We start from the raw sequence: 15,209 nt of genomic DNA, 5'->3' as shown, positions 1-15,209 counted from the left end.
TCGAGGAAAGAGTTCTCCCCACAAAAACCTGCTCTTCAGCACTCAGTTGGAGCAAACATCAATTCAGGTTTCCCACTGAGCTGTAAAGAGAGGGCTTTCATAGGAAAAGCTCCAGAGCAAGCAAAAAGGTGCTTGCTTGGACACTCCTTGCGCAACATTTATTCACCTCCCTCTTAAGCATTCATTTTCAGTATGCTTTTCCATCATCTTTCTAACTGCAAAAAGTCCATTTTGTAAAAAAGAGCGGGCAACAGAGTACAACTTACAGGATGGGGAATGCTTAGTAAAGGTAAAGGGACCCCTGACCATTAGGTCCAGTCGTGACCGACTCTGGGCTTGCGCGCTCATCTCGCATTATTGGCCGAGGGAGCCGGCGCGCAGCTTCCAGGTCATGTGGCCAGCATGACAAAGCCGCTTCTGGTGAACCAGAGCAGCACACAGAAACGTCGTTTACCTTCCCGCTGTAGCAGTACCTATTTATCTACTTGCACTTTGATGTGCTTTCGAACTGCTAGGTTGGCAGGAGCTGGGACCAAGCAACGGGAGCTCACCCCATCGCAGGGATTCGAACCGCCGACCTTCAACTTACAGGATGGGGAATGCTTAGTAAGAGGAGTCAATACATCCCAGAAGCGAGGGTGTTTTGCTGCTGCCATTTCTGAGGAAAGAAGCCTTGGTTGTTGAAAGCCAGAATGCTTGCAACAGGCAGCCCTCATGCTCCAAGTCTCTAGAGGTCTCAAAAGCAACACTGGCCAGAAAATCTTGTGCAAAAGGCTTCCCACTTGACAGCTAATTCCCACTTGCAGTGTGTGATTGTGTGTGGCATATCATTACATTGGAAAGTCCCCCTTCTTGACTTGACTTTCCTCAACCCTTTTCTGCCTCTCTTTTTCTGGAAACGGAACTTTGCCTGAAGGCTGGGCAGGGAAGAAGCAGAGGAGGAGGGGGGGGTCCACTTTCTATTTTGCTGGGCTGTTGACTTAAGCAATCGGGATGAGATCTGACTGGGGAAACAAAACCAGATAACAGTTCCCACAAAGGCAGCTGGACCTGGGCCAACCTTCCCTCCATGTAAATCATAACTGACAGCACCTGAAAATCTGAGAAAGAGAAACTTTTGGGTTCTTGTTGTTGTTTAGTCGTTTAGTCGTGTCCGACTCTTCGTGACCCCATGGACCATAGCACGCCAGGCACTCCTGTCTTGCACTGCCTCCCGCAGTTTGGTCAAACTCATGTTCGTAGCTTCGAGAACACTGTCCAACCATCTCGTCCTCTGTCGTCCCCTTCTCCTAGTGCCCTCCATCTTTCCCAACATCAAGGTCTTTTCCAAAGATTCTTCTCTTCTCATGAGGTGGCCAAAGTATTGGAGCCTCAGCTTCACGATCTGTCCTTCCAGATTTGGGTTCTTGGCCCTTCCCAAAAGTTGTTGCCAGAACCCATGGGGAAGCAGATCACTTATTTGAATCTTCAGACTCCTCAAAACTCTGTCCCAGAAAATATAATAAGAGTTGGGCTCAACTTGAGCCAAATCATGGAATCATTGAATTGTAGTGTCAGAAGATACCTTGAGGGTTATCTCTCTAGTCTAAGCCCTGTAGTGCAGGAATCTTAATTAATGCATCCCTGACAGATGGCCATCCAAACTTGACTTTTAAAAACTCCAAGAAAGGGAGTCCACAACCTCCCAAGGGAGAGAAAACAGACTTGTTCCATCTTCCACGGGGCAGCCCTTTGACCTCTCCATCTCCTCTTTTCCAGGCTAAACATATCCAGCTCCTTCAACCTTTCCCCGTGAGGCTTGGTTTCCAGATCCTTGATCATTTTGGTTGCCCTCCTCTGGATACCTTCCAGCTTGTGAACATCCTTCTAAAACTGTGGTGCCCAGAATTGGACACAGGACTCCAGGTGTGGTCTGGCCAAGGCCGAAGAGAGTGGCACTATTACCTGGACACTAGACTTCTGCTGATACAGCCTAGCATTAGCTTTTTTTGCTCCTACTTCCCTGCTGCATCAACCTGTGGAATCGAGTCCCATAGTTTAACTATGTGCTGTGTGAAGATGGACATACTTTATCTGTCGTGAATCATCCAGCATTCATCTTCATTGGGTGGCCCTGTGGGGTTCTTGTATTATGAGAGAGGGATACGAAGTTTCTTGACAACATGCATCATTTCAGAAACCTCCCTCCTTTCCCCTCTAATACAGGCTTCCTCAGCCTTGGCCCTCCAGATGTTTTTGGCCTACAACTCCCATGATCCCTAGCTAGCAGGACCACTGGTCAGGGGTGATGGGAATTGTAGCCTCAAAACATCTGGATGGCCAAGGTTGAGGAAGCCTGCTCTAATATCCTGCAAACATCACAGGTGCACATGCAACGGATTTCTCGTGTGAAGCCCTTTCCCCGCTGCATTGCAGCATGTGCTTGAGCAGCCAGCCAGTGGGCACCAGGCAGAGGGATGAGCCAGCCCCAGCGAGGTTTTGGTGGACCAAGCTGTGTGTGCAGCACAGGCTGTTATACCCCAGGTGCAGCGGTGAGTGCTGCTGCTGAGCCACTTTCTGCCTTGATGTAAGATCAGAGTGCCACTCCACTGAGTGGGAGAAGGCAGACACACCTCTAGTCCAGTGGTTCCTAAAGTGGGTGCTACAGCCCTTGGGGTGTGGGTGGCTTACCTAGTGGGGCCAGGGGGGCACTGGAGATGGACCCCTCCAAGATCATGGATCACTTATTTACAACTGACCAGACTGCAGCCCACTCCTTTTTTGGCTTTGTGTTTGAAATGTTACATTGCTTCCAAAGCCATTTCTGATCACTATCCTGCCCCATGGGCAGTGGCTAAGAAGCATTCACAACACCCTATTTTGTGTGACGTGTTTTTAGTGTGGTCATCCAACTTCTCTCCCCCCCCCAATATATTTATTATTTTGTAACAAACAAAGACACAAAAGCATAAACATACAAAAAATACAAAATACAAAAAATCAAAGAAAAAGAAAAACAGAAAAATTCCAAAACTTCAACTTATATCTATTCTAATATCGGTGACTTCCTCAAATCCCTTCCAACTGCGTTACATTGTAAATCCTCTTTAGTAATTTCTAAATCTTATTCTTATACCTTATATACCATATAACAATTCTTATTCTAATCTTACCTTTTATCCTAACACAACATCTTACACTTACTATTTAGTTATATCTACTTCTCAATATCAATACACTTATCTAAACATTTTTTATTTCTACAACCTCCCTGTACCTCCTAAACTTCTCTTAATTCTATCCAATAATATGTCTATTTCTTAAATCCACTTTAAATTTTTTCCAATCTTCTTCCACCGCTTCTTCCCTCTGGACTCGGAGTCTCCTGGTTAGCTTTGCCAGCTCCATAAATTCTAGCATCTTCTTCTGCCATTCATCTATCGTTGGTCATCCAACTTCTCTCCAAGCAAAGAAATTGACTCCAGCTTACTGAACGTGGTGACTTGAAACTCCTGCTAAATAAACAAGACATTGGGAAACTGGTGTCACTTCATCAAGCCCACCCATTGCATTAAAAAAGTTACTAAACAGGGAATTACTGTAGTTACTGAGACTTGCTAAATGACTTGTTGTTGTTGTTTAGTCGTTTAGTCGTGTCCGACTCTTCATGACCCCATGGACCAGAGCACGCCAGGCACTCCTGTCTTGCACTGCCTCCCGCAGTTTGGTCAAACTCATGTTTGTAGCTTCGAGAACACTGTCCAACCATCTTGTCCTCTGTCGTCCCCTTCTCCTTGTGCCCTCCATCTTTCCCAACATCAAGGTCTTTTCCAAGGATTCTTCTCTTCTCATGAGGTGGCCAAAGTATTGGAGCCTCAGCTTCACAATCTGTCCTTCCAGGGAGCACTCAGGGCTGATTTCCTTAAGAATGGATAGGTTTGATCTTCTTGCAGTCCATGGGACTCTCAAGAGTCTCCTCCAGCACCATAATTCAAAAGCATCAATTCTTCGGCGATCAGCCTTCTTTATGGTCCAGCTCTCACTTCCATACATCACTACTGGGAAAACCATAGCTTTAACTATACAGACCTTTGTCGGCAAGGTGATGTCTCTGCTTTTTAAGATGCTGTCTAGGTTTGTCATTGCTTTCCTCCCAAGAAGCAGGCGTCTTTTTAATTTCGTGACTGCTGTCACCATCTGCAGTGATCAAGGAGCCCAAGAAAGTAAAATCTCTCACTGCCTCCATTTCTTCCCCTTCTATTTGCCAGGAGGTGATGGGACCAGTGGCCATGATCTTGGTTTTTTTGATGTTGAGCTTCAGACCATATTTTGTGCTCTCCTCTTTCACCCTCATTAAAAGGTTCTTTAATTCCTCCTCGCTTTCTGCCATCAAGGTTGTGTCATCTGCATATCTGAGGTTGTTGATATTTCTTCCGGCAACCTTAATTCCGGCTTGGGATTCATCTAGTCCAGCCTTTCGCATGATGAATTCTGCATATAAGTTAAATAAGCTTTATTTAACTTCATGGATCAATGCCTCCCCTTCATGGATCAATGCCTTGTCGTGGCGAAGGGGCTTGAATAACTCAGAGAAGCTATGAGCTATGCCATTCAGGGCCACCCAAGATGGACAGGTCATAGTGGAGAGTTTTGACTAAACGTGATCCACCTGGAGAAGGAACTGGTAAGCCACTCCAGTATCCCTGCCAAGAAAACTCCATGGACAAAGACAACAGGCTAAATGACTATCAGACTTTGAAAAGCTGGTCTCACTGGGTAAAGCTCATCAGTTTTGTTGTATTGATTAAACTAAATAGTATGAGTTGGATTTTGAATAAATGTGTAATTAATTGTTACTGTAGGGACCAAGGTGGCACTGTGGGTTAAACCACTGAGCCTAGGGCTTGCTGATCAGAAGGTCGGCGGTTCAAATCCCTGTGACGGGGTGAGCTCCCGTTGCTTGGTCCCAGCTCCTGCCAACCTAGCAGTTCGAAAGCACGTCAAAATGCAAGTAGATAAATAGGAACCGCTACAGCGGGAAGGTAAACGGCGTTTCCATGTGCTGCTCTGGTTTGCCAGAAGCGGCTTTGTCATGCTGGCCACATGACCTGGAAGCTATACACTGGCTCCCTCGGCCAATAATGCGAGATGAGCGCGCAACCCCAGAGTCGGTCACGACTGGACCTAATGGTCAGGGGTCCCTTTACCTTTACCTTTAATTGTTGCTGTATAATTTTTTATCGTGTTACGACCTTCCTTAGTGGGTTATGCAAACCACTATTCTGGGAACTGCTTTTTATAGGGTAGGGGGCTACTGGATATGAATTTATGGAGCCAAGGGGTGCGTGACCCCCAAAACGTTTTGGGAACCACTGGACGAGTCCTTTGTCTCAGGCAGTGAATCGCCTTGGGCAGCCCTGCCACACCGTAAAGCTTTGTACGGTAAGAAGACGGAGACATCAGAAGGAGGAAGATCGTGTTCCCTGAAATCTGGATGGTGTTTCCTCAGTGTTGGAAAGACGCCCGCCACTTACTGTAATCTGCAGTTTAAAATAAGGCAAAAACAAAACAAAACATGTGCACATGCATACTATTAGCCTGTGCGACACACATCGTCTTGAATCTGCTCCAGAGATTGGCGGCTGTTCAACTGGACTATCCGATGGCCCTTCTGAGGGGAGCAGGAGACTGCCAGGCATCTGAACCGCCTCCCCAAGTTCAACACACGTCCGGGCAGGAAAGCAGGCCAGATGCCAAGGCGAGGCGAGACGAAAAGAAAGCGAAAGTCTTCCCAGAGGAAGTATATAGAGGGGGCAGCACACACCAGCAGGCAGTCCGTCTCTCTTGCAGCCTCCTGACTGACAAGCCTCCTGAGAATCCAGCTGTGAACCTCTGCCCTCGAGATGGCTCTCCCTTCTCTGCCCAGCATCTGCCTCCTGGCTCTGGCTGCAGCTTTGTGCATCCTCCAAGCTCAAGGTACTATATGTGCATCTGTGTGTGTGTGAGAGAGAGACAATGTGGTGGGGGGGACAGAGAAGGGGACTTAGTTTCTGGAGGTGCTTAAGCAGGCATTTAGCCCCTGCCTGCAATTTCAGGGGAGTGTGCTGCTGGCATCGCAGGGCTTAGGTGGTTGCAAGAGAAGTCCCAGCCCAGAGCTCATTTTTTTCCTTGCAAGCAACAGGTGCTTTTCTTCCTCCCCCTTTTGCACACTCCCTTCCAGTGGCTGCTCCTGGGCTCCAGGCATCTTTTATGCCTCCTCCAGTGGGTTCTGTCTTTAGTTAAACAGCACTTCCCAAGTGCAAATGCTTCTTACCCTTGTCACAGCTGCCTGTTGTACTCTCAACTGGAAGCAAAAAAAATCTGCCCCCAGGCAGCCCAGACTTAACTACAGAGAATAGCTGGAATCTGCAACCCAGAAACCTGAGGCAAATTGATCTGGCTACCCTAATTTTACGAAATGCATTCTGCCCTTATTGCTGCTTTGCATTATTTAATTATGGGTTAATTAAATTTGGGGGGGAGGATCCAGGGTTCATTTAATTATTTAATTTTGGGAGAAGATTCTGGGTTTATTTACTTATTTCATAGGCTCGTAGAATTGTGAAGTTTGAAGGGATGCAAAGGGCAATCTAAGGACCTGAAATTTTCTTTTAAAATGCAAAGCAAGCAAGCTTTGATTCTCAGGGAGCTGAATTCTGTGTCCAGCACCACATTCAGAACTCTTTCTGTGTTCCTGCAGAAGTCTCACTGTGCCTATTTTACAGATGAAGGAACTGAGGCCAAGGGCCAACTAGCCTTAGAAACCCACATGGTTTAAAAGCTGAGTTGGGGCAAGTTGACCCCTGAGCTCCAGGTCCATTGAGCAACAAGTCATGAGTCACTTAACACAGTTAACAGAACCACAGAAAAATAGAATTGTAGAGTTGACCGGGCCCCAAAGGGTTCTCTAGTCCAACCCCCTGCAATGCATTCAAAACAATCTACCAGCTTCCACATACACCTCACTGTAGTTGGGCTGCAGAAGAGCACATAAATGTGTCCCCCTCACCCAAAGTTCCCTCTCTTTTCTTATCCAGGAAGACTGAACACTTCGCAGGACTGCTGCTCTGGATTCAGCAACAAACCTTTGCCTGTTAATATGGCCCCCCGTATACAGTCTTATGAGAACCAGGGGCCACATATGGGCTGCTCTCTCCAGGCCATTGCGTGAGTATCTGGCAAATTAGGGAGGGGGTTCCTGGGAATGCAGAGAGACCAACCGGTGCTCCAGATAATGGCCAGCTCCACACACTACATTCAAAGGACTCACCTTCCCCCCAAGACTCAAAGGAGCTGTAGTTTACCCCCTACAGAGCTGCAATTCCCCACAGCCCCAGCAAACTACAGTTCCCAGGATTCTTGCCCAGTGTGTGTGTGTGTCTACTTTAAATGTGCTTTAAACTCCCTTGGGCTCTCCAGTCACACATCCATGTAGGTATTCCCCAAGTTAGGATCCAGGGGAAGGCAGTGTGGTGTAGTGGTTAGAGTGTTGGATTAGGATCCTGGGAGGGAGCAGAGTTCAAATACCTGCTTGGCCACGAAGCTCACTAGGGGCCAATCCCACAGCCTCTTGAGCTAACCTACCTCACAGGGTTGCTGTGGGGGATTAAAGGAGGAGAGGAAGGATCTAGAGCTCCTTGGCGAAAAAGTTGTGATATAAATGCAAGAAATAAATGATAATAAATAAATAACTGGCTTCTTTACCGAGGGGGTTGAGTAGCTGGCTCTGTGAAATGTAGCAGCACTTAATCTTTGGAACTCCCTGCCTATTGATACAGGAAGTTGCCTTCGCAGCACTCTTTTTGGCATCTGTTAAAAATATTGTAGTTTGGGCAAGCCCACCCAAATATTTAGAAAGTTGGTGCAAGTTTTAATTTGCTTTTGGACTGTAGTTATTTTAACTTTTCAAATGTCTGAAATCCTTGTTGTTAATTTTTCTTACTGATCATTTTCTTGTTTTATATTTTTTTGTAAACTGCTTTGGGGGTTGTTGTTTTGCAATCAAGTGGCGTGTGCATTTTACGGAATGAAATACCCTAAAACCCTGATTTCCTGGGCAAGGCTGTGTGTCTCGGTGTCATCTGTTAAGGGGGAAGCGCAGGTTGCAGAGTGGGGGGCGGAAGACCTCCCCCCCATCATCCTCATCCTCTTCCATTCTCCTTTCCCGGCTCAGGCTGATCACCAAAAAGGGGCGCGGGCTGTGCTTCCGTTCGGATGATGCGAATGCTCTGCAGATTGTGAAGATCCTGAACTCGAGGAGGAACCGCAAGCAGCAAAACTCCCGAAGAGTGTAGGAGACAGGCGTGGTGAGGATTTGTGGTCACACAGTGGGGGGGGGGGACAGAGGGGAGGCTGGGATGAATCCCTCCTGTAGCCCTAGAACACATGGGCACGCCATGAAGCTGGAAGATTCAGGACAGATCAAAGAAAGTCCTTCTTCACGCAGTGCAGAGTTAACCTGTGGAACTCCCTGCCACAGGAGGCAGCCAGGGCCCCCAAGTTGGGTGGCTTTAAAAGAGGATGAGACAAATTCATGGAGGATGCAAAGGCTGTTGATGACTCCTAGCCAGGATGGCTCTGCTCTGCCTCCATGGCTGGAGGGAGCAAGGCTTCTGAATACCAGTTGGAGGGGAGAGGGAGGGCTCTTGTGCTCAGATCCTAATTGCAGGTTTCCCAGAAGGATTTGGTCAGCCAGGGTGAGAAGGGAATGCTGGATAAGATGGGCCATTGGCCTGATCCAGCACAGGCTCTTCTTGTGGTCTGTTGCCTGATCCAGCAGTCAGGCTCTTGTGTCCTTCTATGTTTCCCTTTTTCCTTCTTCATTTGATCTCTCCAACCAGCCGCCCTTCTTTTCCCCTCCAGGAGAACACGCCGTCACTGCCTCACGGACTGGAATGACGAAGAAAATCCCTCTGCCGTGAACATGGACAAAGAGATTGGCCTCCACGCTTGCCTTCTTCTCTGCAAATGTAGACCTGGGGGTGGGTGCGAAGGGACCCCTTAAACCCTCTTTCTCAATTTAGCCTTGAAAAGCACCTTCCACTTCTCTGTTTGGTATATTAGATGCAAAAAACCAGCACCTGAATTTCCAGGGTCGAGAACATGTAGCCCTTGACAGCTACCCATTCAACCCTTAGAGGTAGAGATTCTGAGCTCCTGACTAGCATGCGCCCATGAAAGGGGCCTTTACTGAAGCCATGGCTCAGTCCTGCTGCATTACAGTGGGTTGGACTAAATGACCCTTGGGGTCCCTTCCAACTCTACAATTCTCTGATTCTATGTCTCTCATGCCAGGCCCCCTCCCTGAATCATGTGAATGAATGAAATGGACATATCTCAGGGCTGCTCAGCTGTGGATTTCCCTAACCCCAGAGCAAACACAGCACAAGCCTCGCACATCTGGGCAAGGCTTTGTGTCCTCCCTCGACAATTGTATTAAAATAATAATGATAATATTAAGCTGAACACTGGGTACTTCCTTCACGATGGCAGCTTCCCATTTTCCCTGCAATGATGGGGCCTCGTAGGCAATGGGACTTAGCATTTCTTGCAAGCAAGCACTGAGAAAGCCTTGAATGAATTCGCCAGGTGACTGGATGTAGTTTATTGGGGGAAAGAGGGAGAGAGAGAAATCGGTCACCTCTCTTCATAGAATAGGCGATGGCTGAGGGCATTTAGAAATGGGAAACCTGGCATCGGTGTGGCCATGCTCCCATCATGGATCTTTGCAATGTCATAAGCGAAGCATGTAATCTTGTATATAAGCCTGTCTCCTTCTGCTCTATGTAACGGTCCCTACTGTTTTATACTGCAGTTTGCTTGATTAAAAACATTTAAATTCTTACCATGTGCACGTGGTTCCTTCTTTATTTGCTCTCTCAGCCAAGAGAATAATCCAATGGCAAGAAGAGATTGATGTTGTCAATGGAGGGTTCAGATCTCACCTTCCCTAGTCCTGCCCTTTAGCAAAGGGGTCTTTGTATACTGAAAATGAATGATTCCCACACAATAAAGGGAACCCAGAGCAGTGCAGGGAAAACGGTGAAGAGCAGGGGAAAGAAGCAGTTAGGGAGTGAGATCTTGTCAACATATACCATACTTTTCTGTGTATAACGTGCCCCTGTGTATAAGACGCCCCCTATTTTTGGGGACTCCAATCTAAGAAAACGACCCAGAGTTGTGGAGCTTTTGGGGGGGGAGGATGGCCCTAAGTCGTTGTTCAAATTGCTCGCGCAGCTCGCTGACAATCGCTTGCATCTGCAACAAGCGTCTGCCCAATCACAAACAGCAGCAGGAAATAGCAAGAGTAAAAAAGCTCATCTTATACAAGGAAAAGTACAGTAACTCCTGTGCTCAGAGATCTGCCCCGGCTGCCGATTTGCTACCACACCAAGTTCAGGGTGTTACTACCATACTAGCATATAAAAAGCCCTTCACAACTTGGGACCGGTTTACCTGTAAGATCTCCTTCCCCCATATATGCCCACCTGAACACTTCAATCTGTGGAACTGGCCCAGCTGCAGGTGACACATAACACCTGCTATCTTTCAGTGTGGCAGCACTTAAACTTTGGAACTCCCTGCCTATTGACATCAGGCAGAGGTGCCATCACTGCGCTGTTTTCGCTGCATGCTAAAATAATTTTGGTTTAGAGAAAGTTGGTGCGAGTTTTAATCTGTTTGTGGTCCATTGCTATTGCAACTTTTTGAAAGTCCTAAATTATTGTTGTTACATTTCCCTATTGATAATTTTATTGCTTCGTCTTTATTTTGTGAACTTCTTGGAAGGTTTTTTTCTTTTCTTTTCACAACCAAATGGCGTATACATTTTATGAAACAAACAAATAAATTTTAACTGCAGGGAAGTGGATTTATTTGAAATACTACTACTACAATCATCATCATCATCATCTGTGGAGTTTGTGCAGGAACAATTCCAGGGGTCTGAGTTAAAACTTTGTGCAGATAGTGTCTTTCATTCTCTAGGAACTACACAGAGAGCAGCCCCTCTCTGTTTCTGTTGCCTAACCTACAAAAGAAGGGGCTTTTTAACAGAGGTGTGTGTTTGTGCGTGTGCAGCTATAAAGCTTTCTGACTTGTGCCAAGGACTTTGTTTAATCATGAACTACTGAGATAACATAGGCTGATAAAAGGATACATGAACTTGAGCGCTTTCAGCAAATCTTTACTGCTCCATTCACATTCCATTATCAAACATTTTGGTGGGTGGAGTTGGGGGGGGCAGTGCAGAGGGAGGGGGAATTCTCTGCTCTGCCAAATTCCCCCAAGCAGGGCCAAAAAATAAAAATAAAAAAATGCTTCTTTTCCATCAGCTCTGCCCACCTGGGGATGTTATACTCTCAGATAGCATTTCCTGCCTGCAAAAAACTAAAAGGGAATCTCCAAGCAGCATCACTTTTAAGGACAACAAATAGCCTGGTGCCTTATCAGAGATGTTGTTTTGCACCAAGTTAAACTCTATGCACAGCGCACACATTGAGATGAATAGACCTAAGTTAGTCACATCCATGAATTCCAATGGGTGGCATTTGATTAGGTATTACTCACAGAAGACCTACTGAAATGAATGAACATGATTAAGTTAGGTCCATTAATTTCCTTAAGTCAACTCTGACTAAAACTCAGTTGAATACCACCCAATGTGTCTACTTTGAGTAGAACTAACATTGTAGAGTTGGAATAATAATAGTAATAGTAATTTATACTTATATTTTGCCCATCTGGCTGGGTTTCCCCAGCCTCTCTGGGCATCTCCCAGCAGAATTAAAAGCACAATAAAACATCAAACATTTAAAAACTCCCTGAACAGGGCTGCCTTCAGATGTCTTCTAAAAGTCAGATAGTTTATTTCCTTGACATCTGATGGGAGGACGTTCCACAGGGCGGGTGCCACCACCGAGAAGGCCCTCTGCCTGGATCCCTGCAACCTCACTTCTCGCAGGGAGGGAACCGCCAGAAGACCCTCGGAGATGGACCTCAGATACCCCCATGGAGTCATCTAGTCCCACCTCCTGAAATACAGGAATCAAAAAATCCCTCACAGATGGCCAATCAGCTTCTGTTTAAAAACTTCTAACAAAGGAGAGTCTTCCGCTACTTCTGAGTAGACATGGTTAGGCTTGTCGCGGTTTGTCTGTCACATAAGTTTTCAGAAGAAGCATTAAGGGTCCAATTGACTCTATATCTTTGCCTTCTTGGTAGCTGCTTCAAAACTGTGGTCCTCCCTGCTGGCATCGATTGAGCAAAGTGTGTGCAGAGGCATTTTCTAGAGGTGCCATAAGGCTAACTCAAGATGCCTTTCAGCAATGGCTGGAGCTCAGTATGTCTTGGGTGATTTTCATCTACTGAGTGGATATTCAGTGAATCTGTCTTTACTTGAGTTTTAGGGTTGTTATCCTCTCCCAAAGGCCTTTGGATGAAGTGAGCTAGAAATGCAATAAAATAAAGTTAAAGAATCATAGAGGTATGCTGAGATCTGGAAGGAGGGGAGAGCAGCACCATGGACAGCGAATTGGGAGTCTCCTTTTCCAGACCACCCTTCCCAAGGTTAGAGTTGCAGAGAGTGTCCAAAAACATCTGGACAGCGTTCAGAGAAGGCTGCCTTGATTAGGCTTCCAACATTTCCATCTAGCTTCAGGGCTCGGCTGGTGTCCTTAGGGAAATTCATTCACACAATTAACATCACATCTGTTTTGGCTCTGAAAGGTGGAAGAAGAACAGCAGGACACACTTCTTGTAGCTACTTGGGGATTTGTTGTTCTTCTGGGCAGAAAAGCACCTCCACCTTGGGTTGGGGGGGTAGGACTCCACCTTGAGGGGTGGGCAGAGGAAGCAGATGGAAGCCACTGCAGAATGTAGATGAAATATGGGTGCCCCACACCTTGCCGAAACCAGAGCTCCTCTGGCTTCTCAAAAAGTGTAGGTCTGTGCCAAGCATAATAAGGCCACCTAGTTCACCCTGCCAACCACTAGAAGCCACAGGTCTTGCAGTTCTGTGCAATCCTCCTCTCATCTTGGTGATGATGGACCCTGCAGCCTCTAGGAAGTCTCCCAAGACCTGACCTGAGTTCTGGTAGCATCTCAAGTGCTGCTGCTGCTACCAGAGCATGTTCCACAGACAGGCAATCCAGCCTGGTGTTGAAGAGGTAAATTTCCTTCTCTGCTCCCCGCATCACTTGAAACTCACAGTGGGATTTGGCTGGTGGGCTTCTGGCTCTGCAAAAATGCACACACACCTGCTCTTCAGAGGCTCTCACCTTTCCTTTCTTTCTTGAGAATTTCATGGAAACGTCAGAAGGACTACAGATTAAATGCCAGTGTTTGGGTGTGGGTGTGCAACCTCTTGCCCTCGAGCAGCTGGGCAATATGGGAAGAAGTGCATCTCTGAAAAGGGGAAGGGACCTCAATTTCACTTTGAAACCTTCTTTCAAAGTATTTCAACCCCCCTCTCCCAAACATCTGGAGAAGTGGGGATTTCTCTGGAAAGGGAGGGGTACAGAATTCTGTGAAAAGAAATTGTTTGCAGTGCAATGCTGCAGATTGAGAAAAAATGAAAGAGATAGGAACTGCTGTGACGAGTTGCTAGTCTCAGGATAGAGCCAAGCAGACTCCAGATGTAAGAAGCAAAGCAGACTGGGCTGATTTGCTGAACCTCCTGGTCACAGTATTTCAGATTGCCAGGAAGAAACTCCATTTTTTCCCTTCATTACAGAATCATAGATTTGTAGAGTTGGAAGATACCCAAAGGTTTGTCTAGTCCAACCCTCAGCAGTGTGGGAATCACAGCTAACGCCGCCATCAGTAGTTCCCAGGGCAGAGGGATTATCGCTTAGTGGTAGAGCACATACTTATTCAGTTTCTGGCATCTTCATGTAAAAAGGGGATCCAGCACCTGGAGAAGTCTCTCTGCTGGAGAGGAAGAGCAGCTTCCTCTGAAAAGAAGAAGAAGAAGAAGAAGAAGAAGAAGAAGAAGAAGAAGAAGAAGAAGAAGAGTAGTTTGGATTTGATATCCTGCTTTATCACTATCCGAAGGAGTCTCAAAGTGGCTAACATTCTCCTTTCCCTTCCTCCCCCACAACAAACACTCTGTGAGGTGAGTGAGGCTGAGAGACTTCAGAGAAGTGTGACCAGCCCAAGGTCACCCAGCAGCTGCATGTGGAGGAGTGGGGAAGTGAACCCAGTTCCCCAGACTATGAGTCTACCGCTCTTAACCACTACACCACACTGGCTCTCTTCTTCTGCACATGTTTTTTTAGAAGGCTGCATAGGAGCCAAAAAGGGTATTTGTAATGTCAGTTGCAGACATTGTGGTCAGCACAAGTGAAAGGCTCGTCAGAAGAGAAAAAGCCTCAGTAGGCTGCAGTAAGTCAATGGAGAGGGTGCCCATCTAATATTCAAGTGGGAGGCAGTTCCAAAGGGCCGGTGCCTCCAAATTAAAGGAATGGACCTCCTGAAAAGATGCACTCACCTGCCGAGTGCAGAGACGATATTGCAGGTATCCTAGTCCCAAGCTGCATAGGGCATTATCCTCCCAAAACAGCACCTTGAACTTAGCCAGGTCGCCAACTGGCAGCCAGCACAATTCTTCCAACAGTAAGATAACTTGCTGCCAATACCCTCCCCCCGTGAGCAGGTCAGTCACTGCATTTTGCCTTGGCTGCAGCTTCTGACCAACCTCAGGGGGCAGCCCCACATAAAGGACCTTTTGCAGCAATCCAGCCGGGAGGTTACCGGTGATTAGACAACAGTGTGGAAGTGTGGACAGGCTCTCCTGGTGCAGACACGGCCAGCCCAAGATGGTAGAAGGCATTCTTAGGCACTGAGGTCACCTGGGTCTTTAAGCAACCCAGATTACAAACCTGCTGTTTTGGGGGAAGTCCCCATCCAAAAGCAGGCAATTGATCAATGATCTGGACATGGGAACCCCAGAGCACCTCCATCTTCCCAGCATTGAGAGCCCATCATTGGCCAAGGAAGCTTTCTGGTCACCTAGAGGTTAGTCCCCCACCCCCTCCTGTGGTATGGGGAAGGGACTCTGTTCACTCTCTGGGACAATACTTGGATTTCCTTGGTGCTCCCTTTCCCACAAGCAGCCAGATGTTCCAGGAGGAGCTCAAAGCTTCTTTATGAGGAAATGGTGAATGAAGGCACAGAATTAGGTCTATAAACTG

The 15,209-nt window shown here is 46.9% G+C and overlaps 1 protein-coding gene across 1 annotated transcript; it reads left to right on the top strand.

Moving 5' to 3' along the window:
* Positions 1-4,964: 4,964 nt before the first annotated feature.
* LOC148684493 (C-C motif chemokine 21b-like) lies at positions 4,965-9,862 on the top strand. The gene is made up of 4 exons (XM_088652872.1): positions 4,965-5,955; positions 7,056-7,185; positions 8,192-8,324; positions 8,881-9,862. Exons 1-3 carry the CDS (start codon positions 5,883-5,885, stop codon positions 8,310-8,312), a joined length of 324 nt encoding a protein of 107 aa, XP_088508998.1. The 5' UTR covers positions 4,965-5,882; the 3' UTR covers positions 8,313-8,324; positions 8,881-9,862.
* The last annotated feature ends 5,347 nt before the right edge of the window (positions 9,863-15,209 follow it).

Source organism: Zootoca vivipara, chromosome 10, assembly GCF_965207765.1.
Source record: "Zootoca vivipara chromosome 10, rZooViv2.hap1.1, whole genome shotgun sequence".
Lineage (NCBI taxonomy): Eukaryota > Metazoa > Chordata > Lepidosauria > Squamata > Lacertidae > Zootoca > Zootoca vivipara.
Note: the sequence above shows the minus strand (reverse complement) of the source record. Positions and strands in the feature narration are given on the sequence as shown.

What these genes read in the sequence shown, in the direction of transcription:
- LOC148684493 (XM_088652872.1), top strand. Translation starts at nt 5,883, where the DNA reads ATGGCTCTCCCTTCTCTGCCCAGCATCTGCCTCCTGGCTCTGGCTGCA. An exon ending in GTGCATCCTCCAAGCTCAAG is followed by an intron (nt 5,956 to 7,055) that starts GTACTATATGTG and finishes TTTCTTATCCAG; the next exon opens with GAAGACTGAACACTTCGCAG. An exon ending in TGCTCTCTCCAGGCCATTGC is followed by an intron (nt 7,186 to 8,191) that starts GTGAGTATCTGG and finishes TTCCCGGCTCAG; the next exon opens with GCTGATCACCAAAAAGGGGC.